Source organism: Camelina sativa, chromosome 6 (genome assembly GCF_030686135.1).
Source record: "Camelina sativa cultivar CO46 ecotype springtype chromosome 6, ASM3068613v1".
Classification (NCBI taxonomy): domain Eukaryota; kingdom Viridiplantae; phylum Streptophyta; class Magnoliopsida; order Brassicales; family Brassicaceae; genus Camelina; species Camelina sativa.
Window position 1 is genome coordinate 598,614 of NC_141885.1, and position 14,752 is coordinate 613,365.

The 14,752-nt window shown below is 35.3% G+C and overlaps 3 protein-coding genes across 4 annotated transcripts; 1 reads left to right on the forward strand and 2 right to left on the reverse strand.

Moving 5' to 3' along the window:
* Nucleotides 1-683: 683 nt before the first annotated feature.
* LOC104789930 (plasmodesmata-located protein 6-like) lies at nt 684-2,349 on the reverse strand. 2 transcript variants are annotated; one of them, XM_010515593.2, is made up of 3 exons: nt 1,456-2,349; nt 1,067-1,195; nt 684-858 (listed from the first exon to the last, which is right to left on the reverse strand). In XM_010515593.2, exons 1-3 carry the CDS (start codon nt 2,177-2,179, stop codon nt 848-850), a joined length of 864 nt encoding a protein of 287 aa, XP_010513895.2. In that variant the 5' UTR covers nt 2,180-2,349; the 3' UTR covers nt 684-847. The 2 variants fall into 2 exon arrangements, with proteins under 2 accessions (XP_010513895.2, XP_087311755.1); XM_087455629.1 differs by lacking the exon at nt 684-858 and having other exon boundaries at nt 964-1,195.
* Nucleotides 2,350-3,806: 1,457 nt separating this feature from the next.
* On the forward strand, nt 3,807-4,694 carry LOC109133253 (uncharacterized). Its single transcript, XM_019246235.2, has one exon. The coding sequence runs from the start codon at nt 3,807-3,809 to the stop codon at nt 4,692-4,694; it is 888 nt and encodes a 295-aa protein (XP_019101780.2).
* Nucleotides 4,695-5,949: 1,255 nt separating this feature from the next.
* LOC104789931 (nudix hydrolase 17, mitochondrial) lies at nt 5,950-7,720 on the reverse strand. The gene is made up of 5 exons (XM_010515594.2): nt 7,248-7,720; nt 7,032-7,137; nt 6,835-6,918; nt 6,602-6,730; nt 5,950-6,504 (listed from the first exon to the last, which is right to left on the reverse strand). The coding sequence occupies exons 1-5, from the start codon at nt 7,331-7,333 to the stop codon at nt 6,361-6,363; spliced, it is 549 nt and encodes a 182-aa protein (XP_010513896.1). The 5' UTR covers nt 7,334-7,720; the 3' UTR covers nt 5,950-6,360.
* Nucleotides 7,721-14,752: the final 7,032 nt, after the last annotated feature.

A 14,752-nucleotide genomic window follows, 5' to 3' on the forward strand; every position in this document is an offset into this window, starting at 1 on the left:
CATATAGCTTGATCGCCATGGTTTAGATTCATCACTTTTTATGTCAGGATCCGCAACACATAGTTTTTTTTTCTTTGGGTCAAACGGAGGGAGTATAACATTAATCGACAACGTTAAGTGACTATGGTAATCAGAAATATCAATAACAAATTTCATGCGTCACACTTTATATAATGTTCTTACATTAAAGATACGATCACAAATCCAAACGGCGTGAGTTTTCTTTCTATATACATGTTGTGGTTTATCAGTTCTGATTCAACTTAAGTGGCTGGTTTAGTCATTTGGTTTAGGGGAGTTGATAACCGGGCAATTGGAGTTTGCTGAACCGGGATTGGAGAAGCTTAAGGGAAACCTCTTTTCGCGAGAGAGGCTTTGCCGATTCATACACAGAGTATATGTTATTATACTCTTTTATCTCTTTCCTCTCCTTTATCGTTTTATCTTCGTTGTAACAGAAAGATCGAGAAACTCCATCGTTGTGAGCTTGCTGCGATTTGTAATCACCTTGTGATAGTGGATTGCCGAATCAATTTCGGCCCCAGACATAGATACAATCACATCGATTGTGTCGAATTGGGTAAACAATCTCTTCGTGTGCTCCTGTTCTTTACTCTTCTCGATTCTTCTTCTTGTTTGTATTACTAAGTGTTGTGATGTTTTTCAATCGTGGGCGTGGGAGATTAGATCGTAACAATACATTTTGAAAAATAGTAAAAAAACTTAAATTAAAGGTGGGTCAAAAAAGAAACATCTTTGTAGAGTTTTAGTGGAGAATATAAAGAATCTCTTCGCTTTTCTTTCTCCTTTACGCATTTCATTCTTTCTTTTTATTGATATACGTAATTTACTTCCCACCTGATATATAATGAAGAAGAAAAAAACATTAGAGGATACTAGAAAGAAAAAAAACGTCGGACCAATGGATAGTGCCTTGTCAAGGGTCCATCACAAATTAATCCGTTAATCATAAAAAGTTTTTGATTGTGATGATAATGTTTGATTAATTATTAGATAATTAATCAAAACAAAGATGAGTTAGTAGGGGATGTGTCACTTCATTTACCTTTACCTCTCTCGCACGATTTTGCCATAAAAGAGAGAAATACAACGAGTAACGTAACTCCAGCAATTAAGCCAACTATGATTGCAAGTGTTTTCTCTATCTCATCGTCATCATTGTTACGACTTCCACCTAATTTATACCCCATAAATGAAAATTAATCAAACCATTTTAACAACACAATCATAATATGTTACATAACATTAAAAAAAATTAGAAATTCTATAAGAAGATAAATGAAAGAAAAAAAACAATCTTGAAAATAGAAACATACCAACACTAAATCACAATTAACAAAATAAACCTACTAATTAATTTTAAAATAAATAAATAAGAACCTTTACGAGAAACAAAAAAGAAGAAGCAATGGAACAAAGAAGAAAGGGCATTACCATAGCCGTTGGCTCGAGAGTGACCTCCACGTCCCGAGTAACGCGCGTAGCATTTGGCTAAGTACACGTCAGCCCAAGCGGCTTCTCCGCAATCCGATCTTAACCGTCCGATCGCCTCCATCAAACAGTCTTGACACTCGGTTGCACTGAGATCTCCGGTGCACTGCGCCACACCTTGCAACCCCCCTGACACTCCTACTCTGTACGAACCACCGCTACTCGCCGCTAGATAACCCACCACCGAGTCTCTCCGAGTCAGTTCATCAGAGTTATAACCAACCGGTGGTCCACAACGTCTAACCACCACCGTCTTGTCTTCCACGCCGAGGAACGTCGCGTTGTCGTATTTAACGAAGCAGCCTTCGAGCTGCAACGCGCCACCACAGGCCATGGCGCAGAAACTACCTAGCCGGCTAACGGCTCTCGCTATGCATCTTGCGCAATCTCCGGAGCCGGAGGAGAAATCGCCGCGACACTGGTACAATCCGTAGACGTAGGAGGTGTCCCCGGAGATACCGTTGACGGTGAAGTTGTTGTATGTGTAGAGAGAAGCTGAGCTAACGAAGGAGGTGAGCAGTGAGTTTACGTTGGACTCGTAAGGCGATCCCGGAAAGTACTTTGCTTGTGAGCAGCCACCGTAGACGAAAGTATCAACGGCGGCGAACGAAAATGTTCCGAGGAGTGACACAACGGCGATAAAGAGAAGTGTTTTTGTCGGGAACATGACTTTCACTTATTGCTCTTTTTGTTTGTCTAGGTGTATGTATGGACAGGGCCGTGCATATGAGTTAAAAAAAAGGCATTTGCCTTAGGCCCCTAATATTAAGATTTTATTGGCCTTTTAATTGGTCCCTAAATTTAAATAATTATTTGATATATTAGTAAAATATATATTTTTAATGTTCTTTTTCTTAAGTTTCAAAAATTTGTTTAATATATTAAAAAGTATCTCTATTTATCTCTAGTATTTTACAATATATACTTTTAAAAATTATTGTATTTTCGTAGATATAAAGTGTTAATTAAGAAAATAGATTTAAAAATTGTATAATATTATATATTTATAGTATATAACATAAAGTTTTATTTTCATAGATTAAAAACAAAGTACTAATTATCTATAATTTATTATAAAAAATATATCTAATTTTAGTTATAAGTTATAATATTTTTGATCACGAAATGTATAAATTTTTATTTTTTGCCTTAGGCCTCCGGGAGTCTAGGCACGACCCAGTATGGACGTATGGTCTCATTATGATTCGAGAATATATGAGAACGTAGCAACTTCTTTATGATTGCTAAAATGCTAGGTGCGTTATTATTGTCGTTTTGTTTCCTCTGTAAGCTATGCCTTCCTGGTCAATGGAGCTCCCATGGGAAAAGTGATACCATCCCGCGGTCTGCGTCAAGGCGACCCCCTCTCCCCTTACCTTTTTATTCTCTGCACTGAGGTTTTGTCAGGATTGTGTCAAAAAGCTCAAAGATCAGGATGCCTCCCAGGAGTGAGAGTTGCTAGAAGGAGTCCCTTGCTTAATCATCTCCTTTTCGCTGATGATACAATGTTTTTTAGTAAGACAAGTGTAAGCAGCTGTGCAACTCTCATGTTAATCTTAAAGCAGTATGAGGAAGCTTCGGGGCAATGTATAAATGTGGAGAAATCAGGAATTACCTTTTCTTCAAAAACTCCCATGGAAGTGAGAGCGAGAGTGAAGCAAACATTGGGAATCTCTAACAAAGGAGGGGTAGGGAAGTACCTAGGGTTACCTGAGCACTTTGGAAAAAGAAAGAAGGATATCTTCACGGCCTTGGTGGATAAAGTGAGACAGAGGGCCCTGTCACTATCTAACCGGTTTCTCTCGAGTGCAGGGAAGTTGATTCTCCTAAAGGTGGTCCTCTCAGCATTGCCATCCTATGCCATGTCTTGCTTCAAGCTCCCGATGTCTTTGTGTAAAAGGCTCCAATCGGTGTTAACAAGGTTTTGGTGGGATGATAAGCCGGGAAAGAAGAAGATTTGTTGGGTAGGATGGGAGAAACTTACTGAAGCAAAGGAGATTGGAGGGTTGGGGTTCAGAGAGATTGCTACTTTTAATGATTCCCTTCTTGCCAAGATAGGATGGAAGTTGATGAACCAACCAGAGTGCCTGCTTGCTCAGGTTTTATTGGGCAAATATTGTCATCAGTCCTCCTTTATGGAAGTCAAAACTTTGTCTAATGCCTCTCACGGCTGAAGGGTACTTTTGGATAGTCGAGAGATCATCAAAAAAGGTCTTGGCTGGATAGTTGGTAATGGACATGACATCAATGTCTGGAGCTCCCCTTGGTTGTCTAGGCAGCTGCCATTGTGTCTAATGGGCCCACCTACACAAGCGACAACTCTTTGGAAAGTTAAAGACCTGATGTCCCCGATTCTACCAAATGGAATGTGGAGGTTATTCGACAAGTTTTACCCAATACTTCAGCATGAGGATGAGATACTCAGTTTGATATTGAGTGACTCCCCGTTACCGGATAAGCTGTGGTGGCTCCCAAAGAGATCTCGAAAGTATACCACTAAGTCGGGCTATAGCTTGAGCAAGATCTTAGCTGATTCTGTAAGTTCTGACAGTTTCAGTTGGCGTAAGAATGTGTGGAAAGTGGTCACGTCTCCAAAGATTAAAATGTTCTTATGGAAAACTGTCTGTAATGCCATCTCGGTGGGTAAACTGTTGGCAATCAGAGGAGTGGAAGATGTAGGATTCTGCAAACGGTGTGGTGGGGACGAAGATGTGATTCACGTCTTAGGCTCCTGCCCATTCGCACAGAGGGTTTGGGCTCTTGCTCCTATAACTCCTCTGCCTAACCTGGGGAACCTGGACTCAGTTAAGAAACTGTTGGAGGCCGTAGCGAAGTCGATTTCTCTGCCACCTGTGGGTTTGGGAACGGCTCCGCTTTACCCATGGATTTTGTGGTACCTTTGGAAGGCTCAAAATTTATTGCTGTTTGAAAACAGGGTTTGGTCGGAGAAGGAAGTGCTCTTAAAAGTTACTCAGGAAGCTAAGAACTGGGAGCATGCATTACAGCTTCAACCGACGAAGAAGAAAGAGCTGAAGCGGCAGGAAGCTGATCTAGAGATTCACCCGAAAGCTTGTTTGTGTTTCTCTGATGCAGCGTGGAAAGAGACAACCAAAGGCTGTGGACTGGGTTGGATCATTAAGAACCCGGTAACTGGGACGACTAAAGAAGGATGTACTACTTGACCCTATGCGTCTTCTGCTCTTATTGCAGAGGCAATGACTTTAAAAGCGACTATCAATGCATCTTTAGCAATGAGTGTTGTAAGGCTGGTCTGCAACTCGGACTGTCAAGATCTTATTGGTCTTATCAACTCCGGTGGCCAGGCGAATGAACTCGATGGAATTCTGAATGATATTAGATTGCTTTCTCTTAGGTTTCTATCTATTCTCTTCTGCTTTGTACCTCGCACTAAAAACGCTGAGGCGGATGCCTTGGCAAAAGCTAGTCTACTCTCTTGTAATGTCTCCTCCTTGGCCGGAGATTGAGTTACTTTATAATTAAGAATGGTTTTTTTTAAAAAAAAAAAAAAAACCATTGAGAATTCGAGTATTACTGAACTGTATTTTTCTCACTACGTCCATAAATTATAGTTACAACTTACAACGAGATATGAACTTGTAAATTTTTTATATATGATCGGCAAACAGATAGAGAGTCAAATGCGGCAAGGAATCAATATAGCCCAAATTTTAAATTACGGGCCTCAACCAACCCAAATGGAGCTCATCACGGACCCACGGTATGCATGTCAGTAGGCCGACATTGCTCAGCTCAAACTTTTTTATTCAAATAAAATTATACAATGTCCGATATTAAATTGATGAATTCAACGCATGTTAACAAATATACTATTGGTATTTTAGAAAAATACTAACGAACAGAAACACAGATAAATGTACGAATTCAACAGTACATTTTTAATTTTTTAGCATGAATAATTGATAGAAATTATTTGTCAATCACTAGATCAAAGAGGCTTCCACAAATATGGATTAAGTTTTCACATTTTCCTGAAATTAATGGTAGTAAAATCGACATAGCATGCAAACGACCTTGGTATGCTATAACAATAATTATCATACTAATAATAGTTATTGTTATATAATTATGTATTGTCATCTAACTTCATGTCTAAGAACTAAGATGTTGGTTGGTGACAATGAATAGGTAGTTGGGGAAAAGAACAAATTTACTCACAATGTGAACCAAAATTTTCCAAAAAGATAAAGCCAATTGATGATGATGATGATGACTCATCAACATTATTTTTATATTTTTCACAATAAATTTTTGAAAAGGACAATTTTGCTTTTCATATAGTAATATTAGCATATGGTTGGAGTAACTTATTCCTGCTTTGTTTCTTTCTTGTAATCAATCACATCACAACACGTATCACCTACTTGCATAATTTTATAATCACAAAGAGCATCATCATGAAAGTTGAAACCAAAATGTCTCCATTGCCAATAAAAGAAAGAGAGAGAGAGAGGAAACATAAACAAGAGGGAAACACAATTGTACAGTTTTTTGCTTGCACTCTAAGTTTATTATCTTCTTCTTCCCTCTTACTTAACTTAATCAAACCCTTAAGAAGTTCTTGCAGAAACATTATAAACACAAACACACAAGACTTCTTAAAATCACAATGATGTTAAAACTTGCTCCAGAGGACCATAACCTAAAAAAACTCTACCATCTCTTTTTTTTTTCCTGCTCTGTATCTGATTTTAGCTGTCTCAATAACTACTTGAAACCCATCATCTATTTTATACCTACAGAGGATCCATTAGTTTATAAAAACTCCCCATCGCAAATCAGCAATTGTAGCAATCATGGATGACTTCATCAGCACATTGTCTCAATAGAGATTGAGAGAGTCTTCTCTTCCTTTGGTTGATTCATTGGTGACGAGAGTCTCTCAACCAAAACATCTAATGCTTCTTTCATCCACCAATCTCTACAAGCTTCTCTTGCTTCCGTTACATTCATCTGTAATCCCCGGAAAAATTCATACTAATAATCAGTACAAAAGCTCCTCAGATATGTTTCGAAAATATCAAAACAAAACAAAGATTAGTTAACTGACCCAGATTCGTTGCCTAAGATGTTGTTCAGGCCAAAACTCAAGTTGTTCTGTAACAAGCATAGGGAACATTAGTCCTTCATAGTATGTTCCTCTGCTTTTGCTTAAAAAATCCCATTTTCCAAGTTGATGCTGCCAATATTCCAAAAAACAAAATTAAGAACAAAACAAAACAACAAGTATTAAACAAAACAAGAAAAAAAAAAACAAGATTTTAATTTTTTTTTTTTAAATACCTCAATGTTGCCAAGAACTCCAGCTTCTTCACGACATTCTCTTGAAGCAGCTTCTTCTACAGATTCATCAAGCTCCCAACCACCCTATAAATTTATTCATAATTTACAATTAATTATACAACCTCTAAATGACAAATCTTGTCTTTGGGTTAACATAAAAATCCAAATTTTTTTTTGTTTATTTGTTATATTTATACCTTAGGGAACATCAAGGCGTGACCTTTTTGCGAAGAGATGACAAGAACTTCTACCTCGTCACTTATTTTACCATCGTTAGATAGCTTGAATCTATACGGAACACATCTGCAAATGCCCATAAAAAAAAAAAAAAACTTCCGTTTCAGAAACCAAGAAATTTAACCTTTTTGGGGGGTAAAAGCAGAGATCTATATGTAAAAGATGAACGAACATACCCAACGACTTGACGACGACCTTTGTTGTATCTCTGAAACTGACGACCCGTGCGAGAAGCCAAACACACCATTTTCTCAACACCCATTTTTCTTTTATCAAATATTTTGAAAGAACCCTAAATCTTGTTTTGGCCAGAATAATAAAGAAGCAAGGAGGATGATTTTATAAAGAACAAAAAGAGGAAAGATGAGTGTAACAACTATAACGGATAAAGAATCTGTCGAAACTAAGAAGAACCCTTCGAATCTCTATGGTCGGTTTAGTTTTTGTTTCTACTTTTTAAGTGTTTATGATTCGATTCGTTACGCCTGAAAAGATTTGATTTGTGAGAGAGAGAGATGGGAGAAGAAGAAGAAGAAGAAGGAGAGATATGAGATGAGACAAAAAGCGTTGTTTCAACCTCCAATTGCTTATCTTCTTTATATAAAAAAAAACGGCCGCTCCTTTTTTTTTTTTTTTTTTAAAGAAAAACAAATGAGAATAATATTTTTATTTCTTTTATTGGAATTTTCATCATTGGTCGAGAAGCTTAATAACCTTAAGCTAATGTTGGTATTTTTTTAGAAAATATTAAGTTCCATAGCATATCTTTAAAAAGTCTAAATTTATCTCATTTCTTAATTATATTAGACTTATCCCTTCTTTATCATTTCCATTTTTTAGTTCATTTATGTTTATATTGTTTGACATATGTTCGTTCCTTTTATCCAATGCTAATAATTAGTGATCTCATCTTTAAACCTTTATTGCATCATTATTCATTAATTTACCATTTAAGTTTATATTCATAAATCTATATATACATTTTTGAAGTACATTTTGGGTTCTACTCTTTTAATTTTGCTTATTGAAAATTTTAGTCCCTACAATATTGCACTAAAAGCATTAAGTAAAATATGGTAGATGTAATATAATCATTTTTTTATAGAAACTAATTAATTCTACTTAAGTTTCTTATTAATAGCAAATTTCTTTTCTATATATGTGTCCAAAAATAAAAAAAATAAAAAAATCAATAATTAAATTGTATATAGTGAAAAATAAACAATCAGTTAAATTAAATAATTATATATCAAACAAAAAAATAATATAGTATTATTTTAAATAAATAAAAAATATTATTCTGATTAATTATACATTATACAAACAGTTATAATTCATAATTTAGTGATTTATCCTGATAAAATTATATACTTTAAGAATAATTGTATCACCGCTTAAATATTTAAAATAAAAAATATATAATTTTATTACTATACTAAATACCGCTAAAAAATTATTATAAATAAAATTAAATAATTGTCCCGTGATGTACCACGGGTTAAATCCTAGTTGTAGTTAAATTAATGTTTTTTTCTAGTTTCCAAGAAAAAAACCAAACATGATAATGTTTAAAACTTTAAAGTTCGTTGTATAAATAACAATTTTTCATAGTATAAATTTGTAAATTTCAATATACGTAGTGAAAGTAGGCCCGAGCAACAAGTGTTAGATATTAAATGAGGACAAATTAAACCAACCAAACTTTTGGAATATAAGTATAAACACTTCATATTGCAAGTGTGGGGCAAATTTTTTTTTGTATCATACAACTTAACGACATATTTGCGTGCATCATTTACATTTTAACAATATTTAATACTCCATATAAATAATGCTACGAGTTGAGATATTTTATATTCGAAAGATAATACAATGTAATTACAGATCGAGCTATGGTAAAGTACTCATGGTTTTTTATTCAAAAATAAAAAGTACTCATGGTTTTAGCAGTTGTAGCCAAAGACCCGATAATTTCAAAAAATTTTGTCATTAGCTTTTACTTGCAAAATTTACATGCTAGTGTGGATTTCAACATTAAACGCCCGGTTATATAAATTTGTAAAAATATTGGTAGGTCAACAAAATTAAGAAGTACTTAATTAAGAGAATCATAACTAAGGCATATAAGCCAATAATTTAAAGTAATTAATAATTGGACCTTGTCCCTGTCGAAGTGTCTAAGGGGTTTCTCTGTCGTTTCGTGGTCTCGGTTTGTAGGTTTAATTGGTTAATAACGAGAGACATTTTAATTTAGCCATTAGGTTACCAATTAAACACGTAAAATTTTTAAATTATGAAAAGTAGTAAAACCGCAAGAGTCTCAATCCTTATGCGGTATGTTTATGTTGACTTTGGAAGAGACATGGTCACGTGCGTCGACATCGTCGAAGCTCCTATCCTATGTGCTCGATCAAATGCGTACGTCGGTACGTGTTTGAATCGCGGTTAGTGGACGCGTCTACGTTTGATGTATGTTCGATGTATCTACGTTTTATTTTCTTACCTGAGTGATGCAGTCGTTACATATATTTACAAGTAATCGGATTCGGATCCTTATATTCAATATAATGCTGCTATTGGCATAATGCGTGGTTTGGACCGGTTTCTTAAACTCGAGAAGATTCATATTTTTGCTCCTTATTACTGTATATACCAACCTCATGGGTCGAATATGATATGTTTTTAAAATTTTGTTTGATTGCGATATATAGTCCCATGCATGAAACAGACAATACGGCACAAAAATAGGACCGACCTATATGCCTAATGCCTTTATTAAGCTCACTTAAACTAAAAGTCTAAAACCTAAACGAATTAAACTCATTGTTGCAATATTAATACATCGAAACGACATTTCTTGTATAATAGAGGAAATAATCAATTTATAATGTTCCTACTTAGCTGATGATTTACAAGTCCAAGTATCAAACAAGATTGTAGAAAGAAAAAAAAAGACGAAAAGAGAAAATCTTGAGGATTGAGTAGGTAGTAACATGGACATATAAGCTAAATGCACCATAAAGGTTCAATGAATACTGCTGGATAAACTAATAATATAAGTTAGACTTAATATCGAATATGAAATGTTCCTGCAAATGTGTGGTACGTAGATATGAATTGTTTTGATGCTTCAACCATCAGTATTTAAGTTTTAGCCACCGATTTAGAATCGTTTCCCTTTAGTTCCCCAAAAAGGATTTTTTTTTTCACCACCACACATGATTAATGACTTTAGTCTCTTACTCTTTTAATAACGCATGCATCATGGTTCTTCTTGTGTTTTCATAATAATCCAATTTTGTCACATTTGATCAAGTTTCAATAATGTTTATTGAGATTATTCATTTATATGACAATCTCTAACGATTGAATTTTGATTGTTGCTATATAAATAAGTTTAACTATACAAAAGGCAAGTAAAAGAGCCCACTTGGTGATGGATATATATCTAAAGAGTGTTTTACTATTCAAAACTTTAACGCTATAGGAAAATTCTAATATGACAATCCAAAACCCACGCAGAAATACTTTTGGTTGCTGATTATTTGTGTTATCTAAAAAATATGATTAGTTCAAAAAAAAAAAAAAAAATAAATCTACAAAATATGAAAACATGATCAAATTCGAAGCTACTTCTCTGGATAAAACTATGACAACAACAAATAAATGGAATAAGAGATGGAATAGAATTGGTCAGAGATAAGAGATACCGCCGCACAATATGTTTCTCTCTCAACCACAAAGACATTATACATTTAAGACACTCAGCTTACTAATTACATGGACAGGATAGAGTCTTAACAATCATTAAACTTAATCAATGATCATTTGATTTTTTTATTTTTATTTATTAATAACAAAGATCAATAATCATTCTCATTTTCCATATGCCCTACTATATTTGGATTCCACGCGACTTTGTTACGAAACACATTTGTTTATTGGAATAGCAAAATATATATAGTTAAATTATTTTGAAATCATTGGCTGAAATTATGGATATGAAAATATTTCCCGAGAAATTAGGAAATGGACACGACCACGTGGGTATCATGGGATCATAGATCAATAATAAATAGTAATCTAATTTATTTATTATTTTAGTTTATTGTTTTTCTAAGTTTAGGTGATCCGAATCTCCACACCGAACTAAAAAGATGTGAAGTTCAAATTGTTTCGCAGTAACCAAAAAATCAACAAAAATTTGCCGGTATACACAGACGAACCCGACTAATATGATGTAGCCCAACCAAGAAACCCGACCCTATCATTTTCATATTTTTAGTTTTTCAGTATTCGTTTTTGCTATATCGTATCTTTACTTTTCAGTTTTCATTCGAGTAATTTTGACACCAATTTTTCAAAGGTCTACTATATTATCTTTTCGGTTGTCGTGTACATAATCTGGCATGAGCGGAATGCAAGGATTTACACTAACATCCGCACTCCAGTTGAAGGACTTTACTCCCACCTCGACAAGAGAATTCGAAACACTTGCCTAGCCAGGAACAACAAACCGAAGCTTTAAGGCCTCCTCGAGATATGGTTTCGAAGCTACTCTACCTAATTTTTTTAATTTTTGTAATTTGTAATTTTTTTTTCTCTGTATCGGGTTTGTTTAACCAGTTGATCGTTGTCGCTAAAGCACCATGTAATCATAAATCAGAAATTTTATTTAAAAAAAATATTAACTTTTCGGAAAAATTTAATCTTGATATATATATTTTTATAAATGATTAATTCTCATCTGTTTTTTTCACACATATTGATATTAATTAGAACACTCATCATTTTGTTTATATAATTATATGTAACAATCTAGCTAGAGATGTATTCAAAAAAAAAATCATTTAACATTTTAAACAAAGAAAGTTCATAAAATATATTATACCATATAGAACAATCATAATTTTAGGACATTTGATATACTCCTTATTTAAAAAGCTATATATTTGGATTCGGGTGGTACATATTATGTGTTAGTTTCTTAAACCGATAATAACTTAACCTTCTTCTTCTAGAAATATTATTGTAGTCTCTAAGAAAACTAACGATTGAAGATCAGATTAAGACTTTTCCCTTTCAAGTATTTCTTCCAGAATCCACATTAAAAATATGGAAGGTTTTCTACGAATCCATCTGAAAATCATCATTTTGCAGTGCACTAACTAGGTAGAAATGTATATGAAAAAAGTCCATCAAATTCTATTTTTCTCTAGAATGAATTTAATATATTTTTTACATTTTCACCTTAAACATAGAAAATTCATATCGAGCAATAATAATCTTAAGAACATTATTTTGAGATACTCGTTACGTAAAAGCTATATACATATTGGAATTGCTTCTTCTTCTAGAAATAGTATTGTAGTCTCTAAAAAATAAAACGATTAAAGACTTTTTTTTTTTGAACAAACATGTATTTTCATTCTATTTGAACAAAAACCATACAAGCATAAGCAATTGTTTAAACAAAACCATAAAGAGAGAATTTCCAAAGTTATCAACAACAAGGAAGTAGGGATAGATAAAGGCACACGATAAAGGGGACTTGAGAGTTATGAAGCAAGTGCTGACAAGCACTTTGGAACCTGTGAGGTCAAGAGATATCGCAGCATATTCCATGAATAAATCAACGGATGAAGAGATGATCACTGTTTTGAGTCGAAGACGAAGCGGCGTTGAAGAGGCCAAAGCTGGAACTCTCATCGGGATGAGAAGGTCTACACAAAGTAGGGCTTTGCGAAGGGGTTGAGCATGGATAGAGGAGCTCAGATTGTCAGCAATTTGATTGATGGTTGCGGTTTCAAAGTTTGCTGGGCTTTTCTTGAAAGGGTTGAGGTAACCACTACTCCTTGGAGTTGGGGTCATAATGCCACAATTCCTCAGGCGATTATGAAGGAACTTCACAAAGTTGATATGATGCAGTTTAGATGATTCAGTAAACAGGGGAGATGGAGAGAGGAGGCTGTTGGAGCACCGGTAATCACCTCTTCGTAGAGACGGGATCATAATGCCAGGTTCCTTCAAGCTATCTCCTTCAAAGGAATCATCCTTAGATGACCCTAGTAACAGGCTTTTCCATAGACTCTTGTACCAAGCTAGCAACAATGGTGACTTAAAGTTCCAGTGTAGTCTTCGAACACATGATACCATTAAGCTATACAAAGGTTTACTAGGATGGAAAGGAGGAGAGTTCAGACCAGACCTGGGTAGAAACTGAGGTTGAGGGAGTCGGTATTGTGGTGACAGATGGCATCTGGGAGGAAAGGATGCAAGCAACACAGTCAAGCATACTGTTGGGTCAGAAACATTAGTGGAGCTCAGTCTTGCAAACCTCCAGACGACATTAGATAACTGGCATCGACTCAAGGAATCATCAAAAAATTCAGAGAGAAGCGTTGTTCTGCTACCGAGGAAACCTCGACTTGACCAAGCAGAAATAATCAGTACCAACGAGATTGGACTTGACAAAACGCAACTGTAAGCAAAGCTGAATAGACACACTCTACTATCAGCTTTAGTCTGTCGAAACAGGGCCATCAATAGTGAACATTCGTAATCCGACATACTAATGCAGTGCAGCCAAACAATCATCCAAAACAAAACCGCCGACTGGCCTTGACACAAGAAGTTTTCAAGACAAAAGGGTGCATCAATTAGTCTGCTCTCGAGTAAAACTCGACTTGACCAAGCAAGGTAAACTAATACTATCCAACTTGAACTTGGTATGAAGCTATAAGCGGGTCTAAGGGACTTCCAGATCGGATGCAAATCATGTTTAAACCAAAGAGAAACTTCCAGGGTTCCAAGATAAGAACAAGAGTTAAACTTGGGCCAAAGGGATGATAAGAGAGCAAGAGAGGATGCCGAGGGTGTAGGTTTCTTTGTCAAAATCTTCATCATCTCCGACGTCAAAACAGAGCTCCCGTCCAACTGCAGCCAATTAAAAGCCTTGGTGAGGGGATCAAAATCTGAGGAGCGGTAAGATGTTGCGGTTGACTGCGAAAGGAGATGGTAAGATAGACATAAACCAGGGACAGTGGGGCAATCATGGCTCTCAGGGACAATAGCAGGTGGCTGGGATCTCGATGGAACAAGCTCACCGAGGAGAGACACCGGATGCGGAGGAAAGGAAGGGAGTTGAAGCTGGAGCATGGTCGGAGGTGAGATCTGAAATCTCGAGAGGTCTCCGATGAAACTGAAACAAGGACCAAACAGACTAAAAAGAATAGGAGAACAACAGAGATAAAAAAACAGAGACCCAACGACACCGATTGGACTCGGCGCTGCCGGGAGAGAATGCATCGGTGGTTGTGTCAGAGAGACGGTGACTAGGATGAACTCAAAAAATACTTTGACTCTCTTTTGATAATCATAACGATTAAAGACTTTGCCCTTGTTTCTTCCAGAATCTATATTAAAAATATAGAAGACTTTCCTACGATTCCATCTAAATTTATAAAACTATAAGAAAATCAAGAAAAAGCGACTTTGTAAAATTTAATTTGAATTTTAGCTGTTTCACAATATCTAGATTTAATTTAATCAAATGTTGAGAAGTAGACTGAGAGAGAAGAATGAAAACCTTCTAAAATATATGAGAAATATAATATTTTATGCGCTCACAAAACCTAAACTAAACCTAACCCCTTGATATATTTACTATGCTCGATTATAA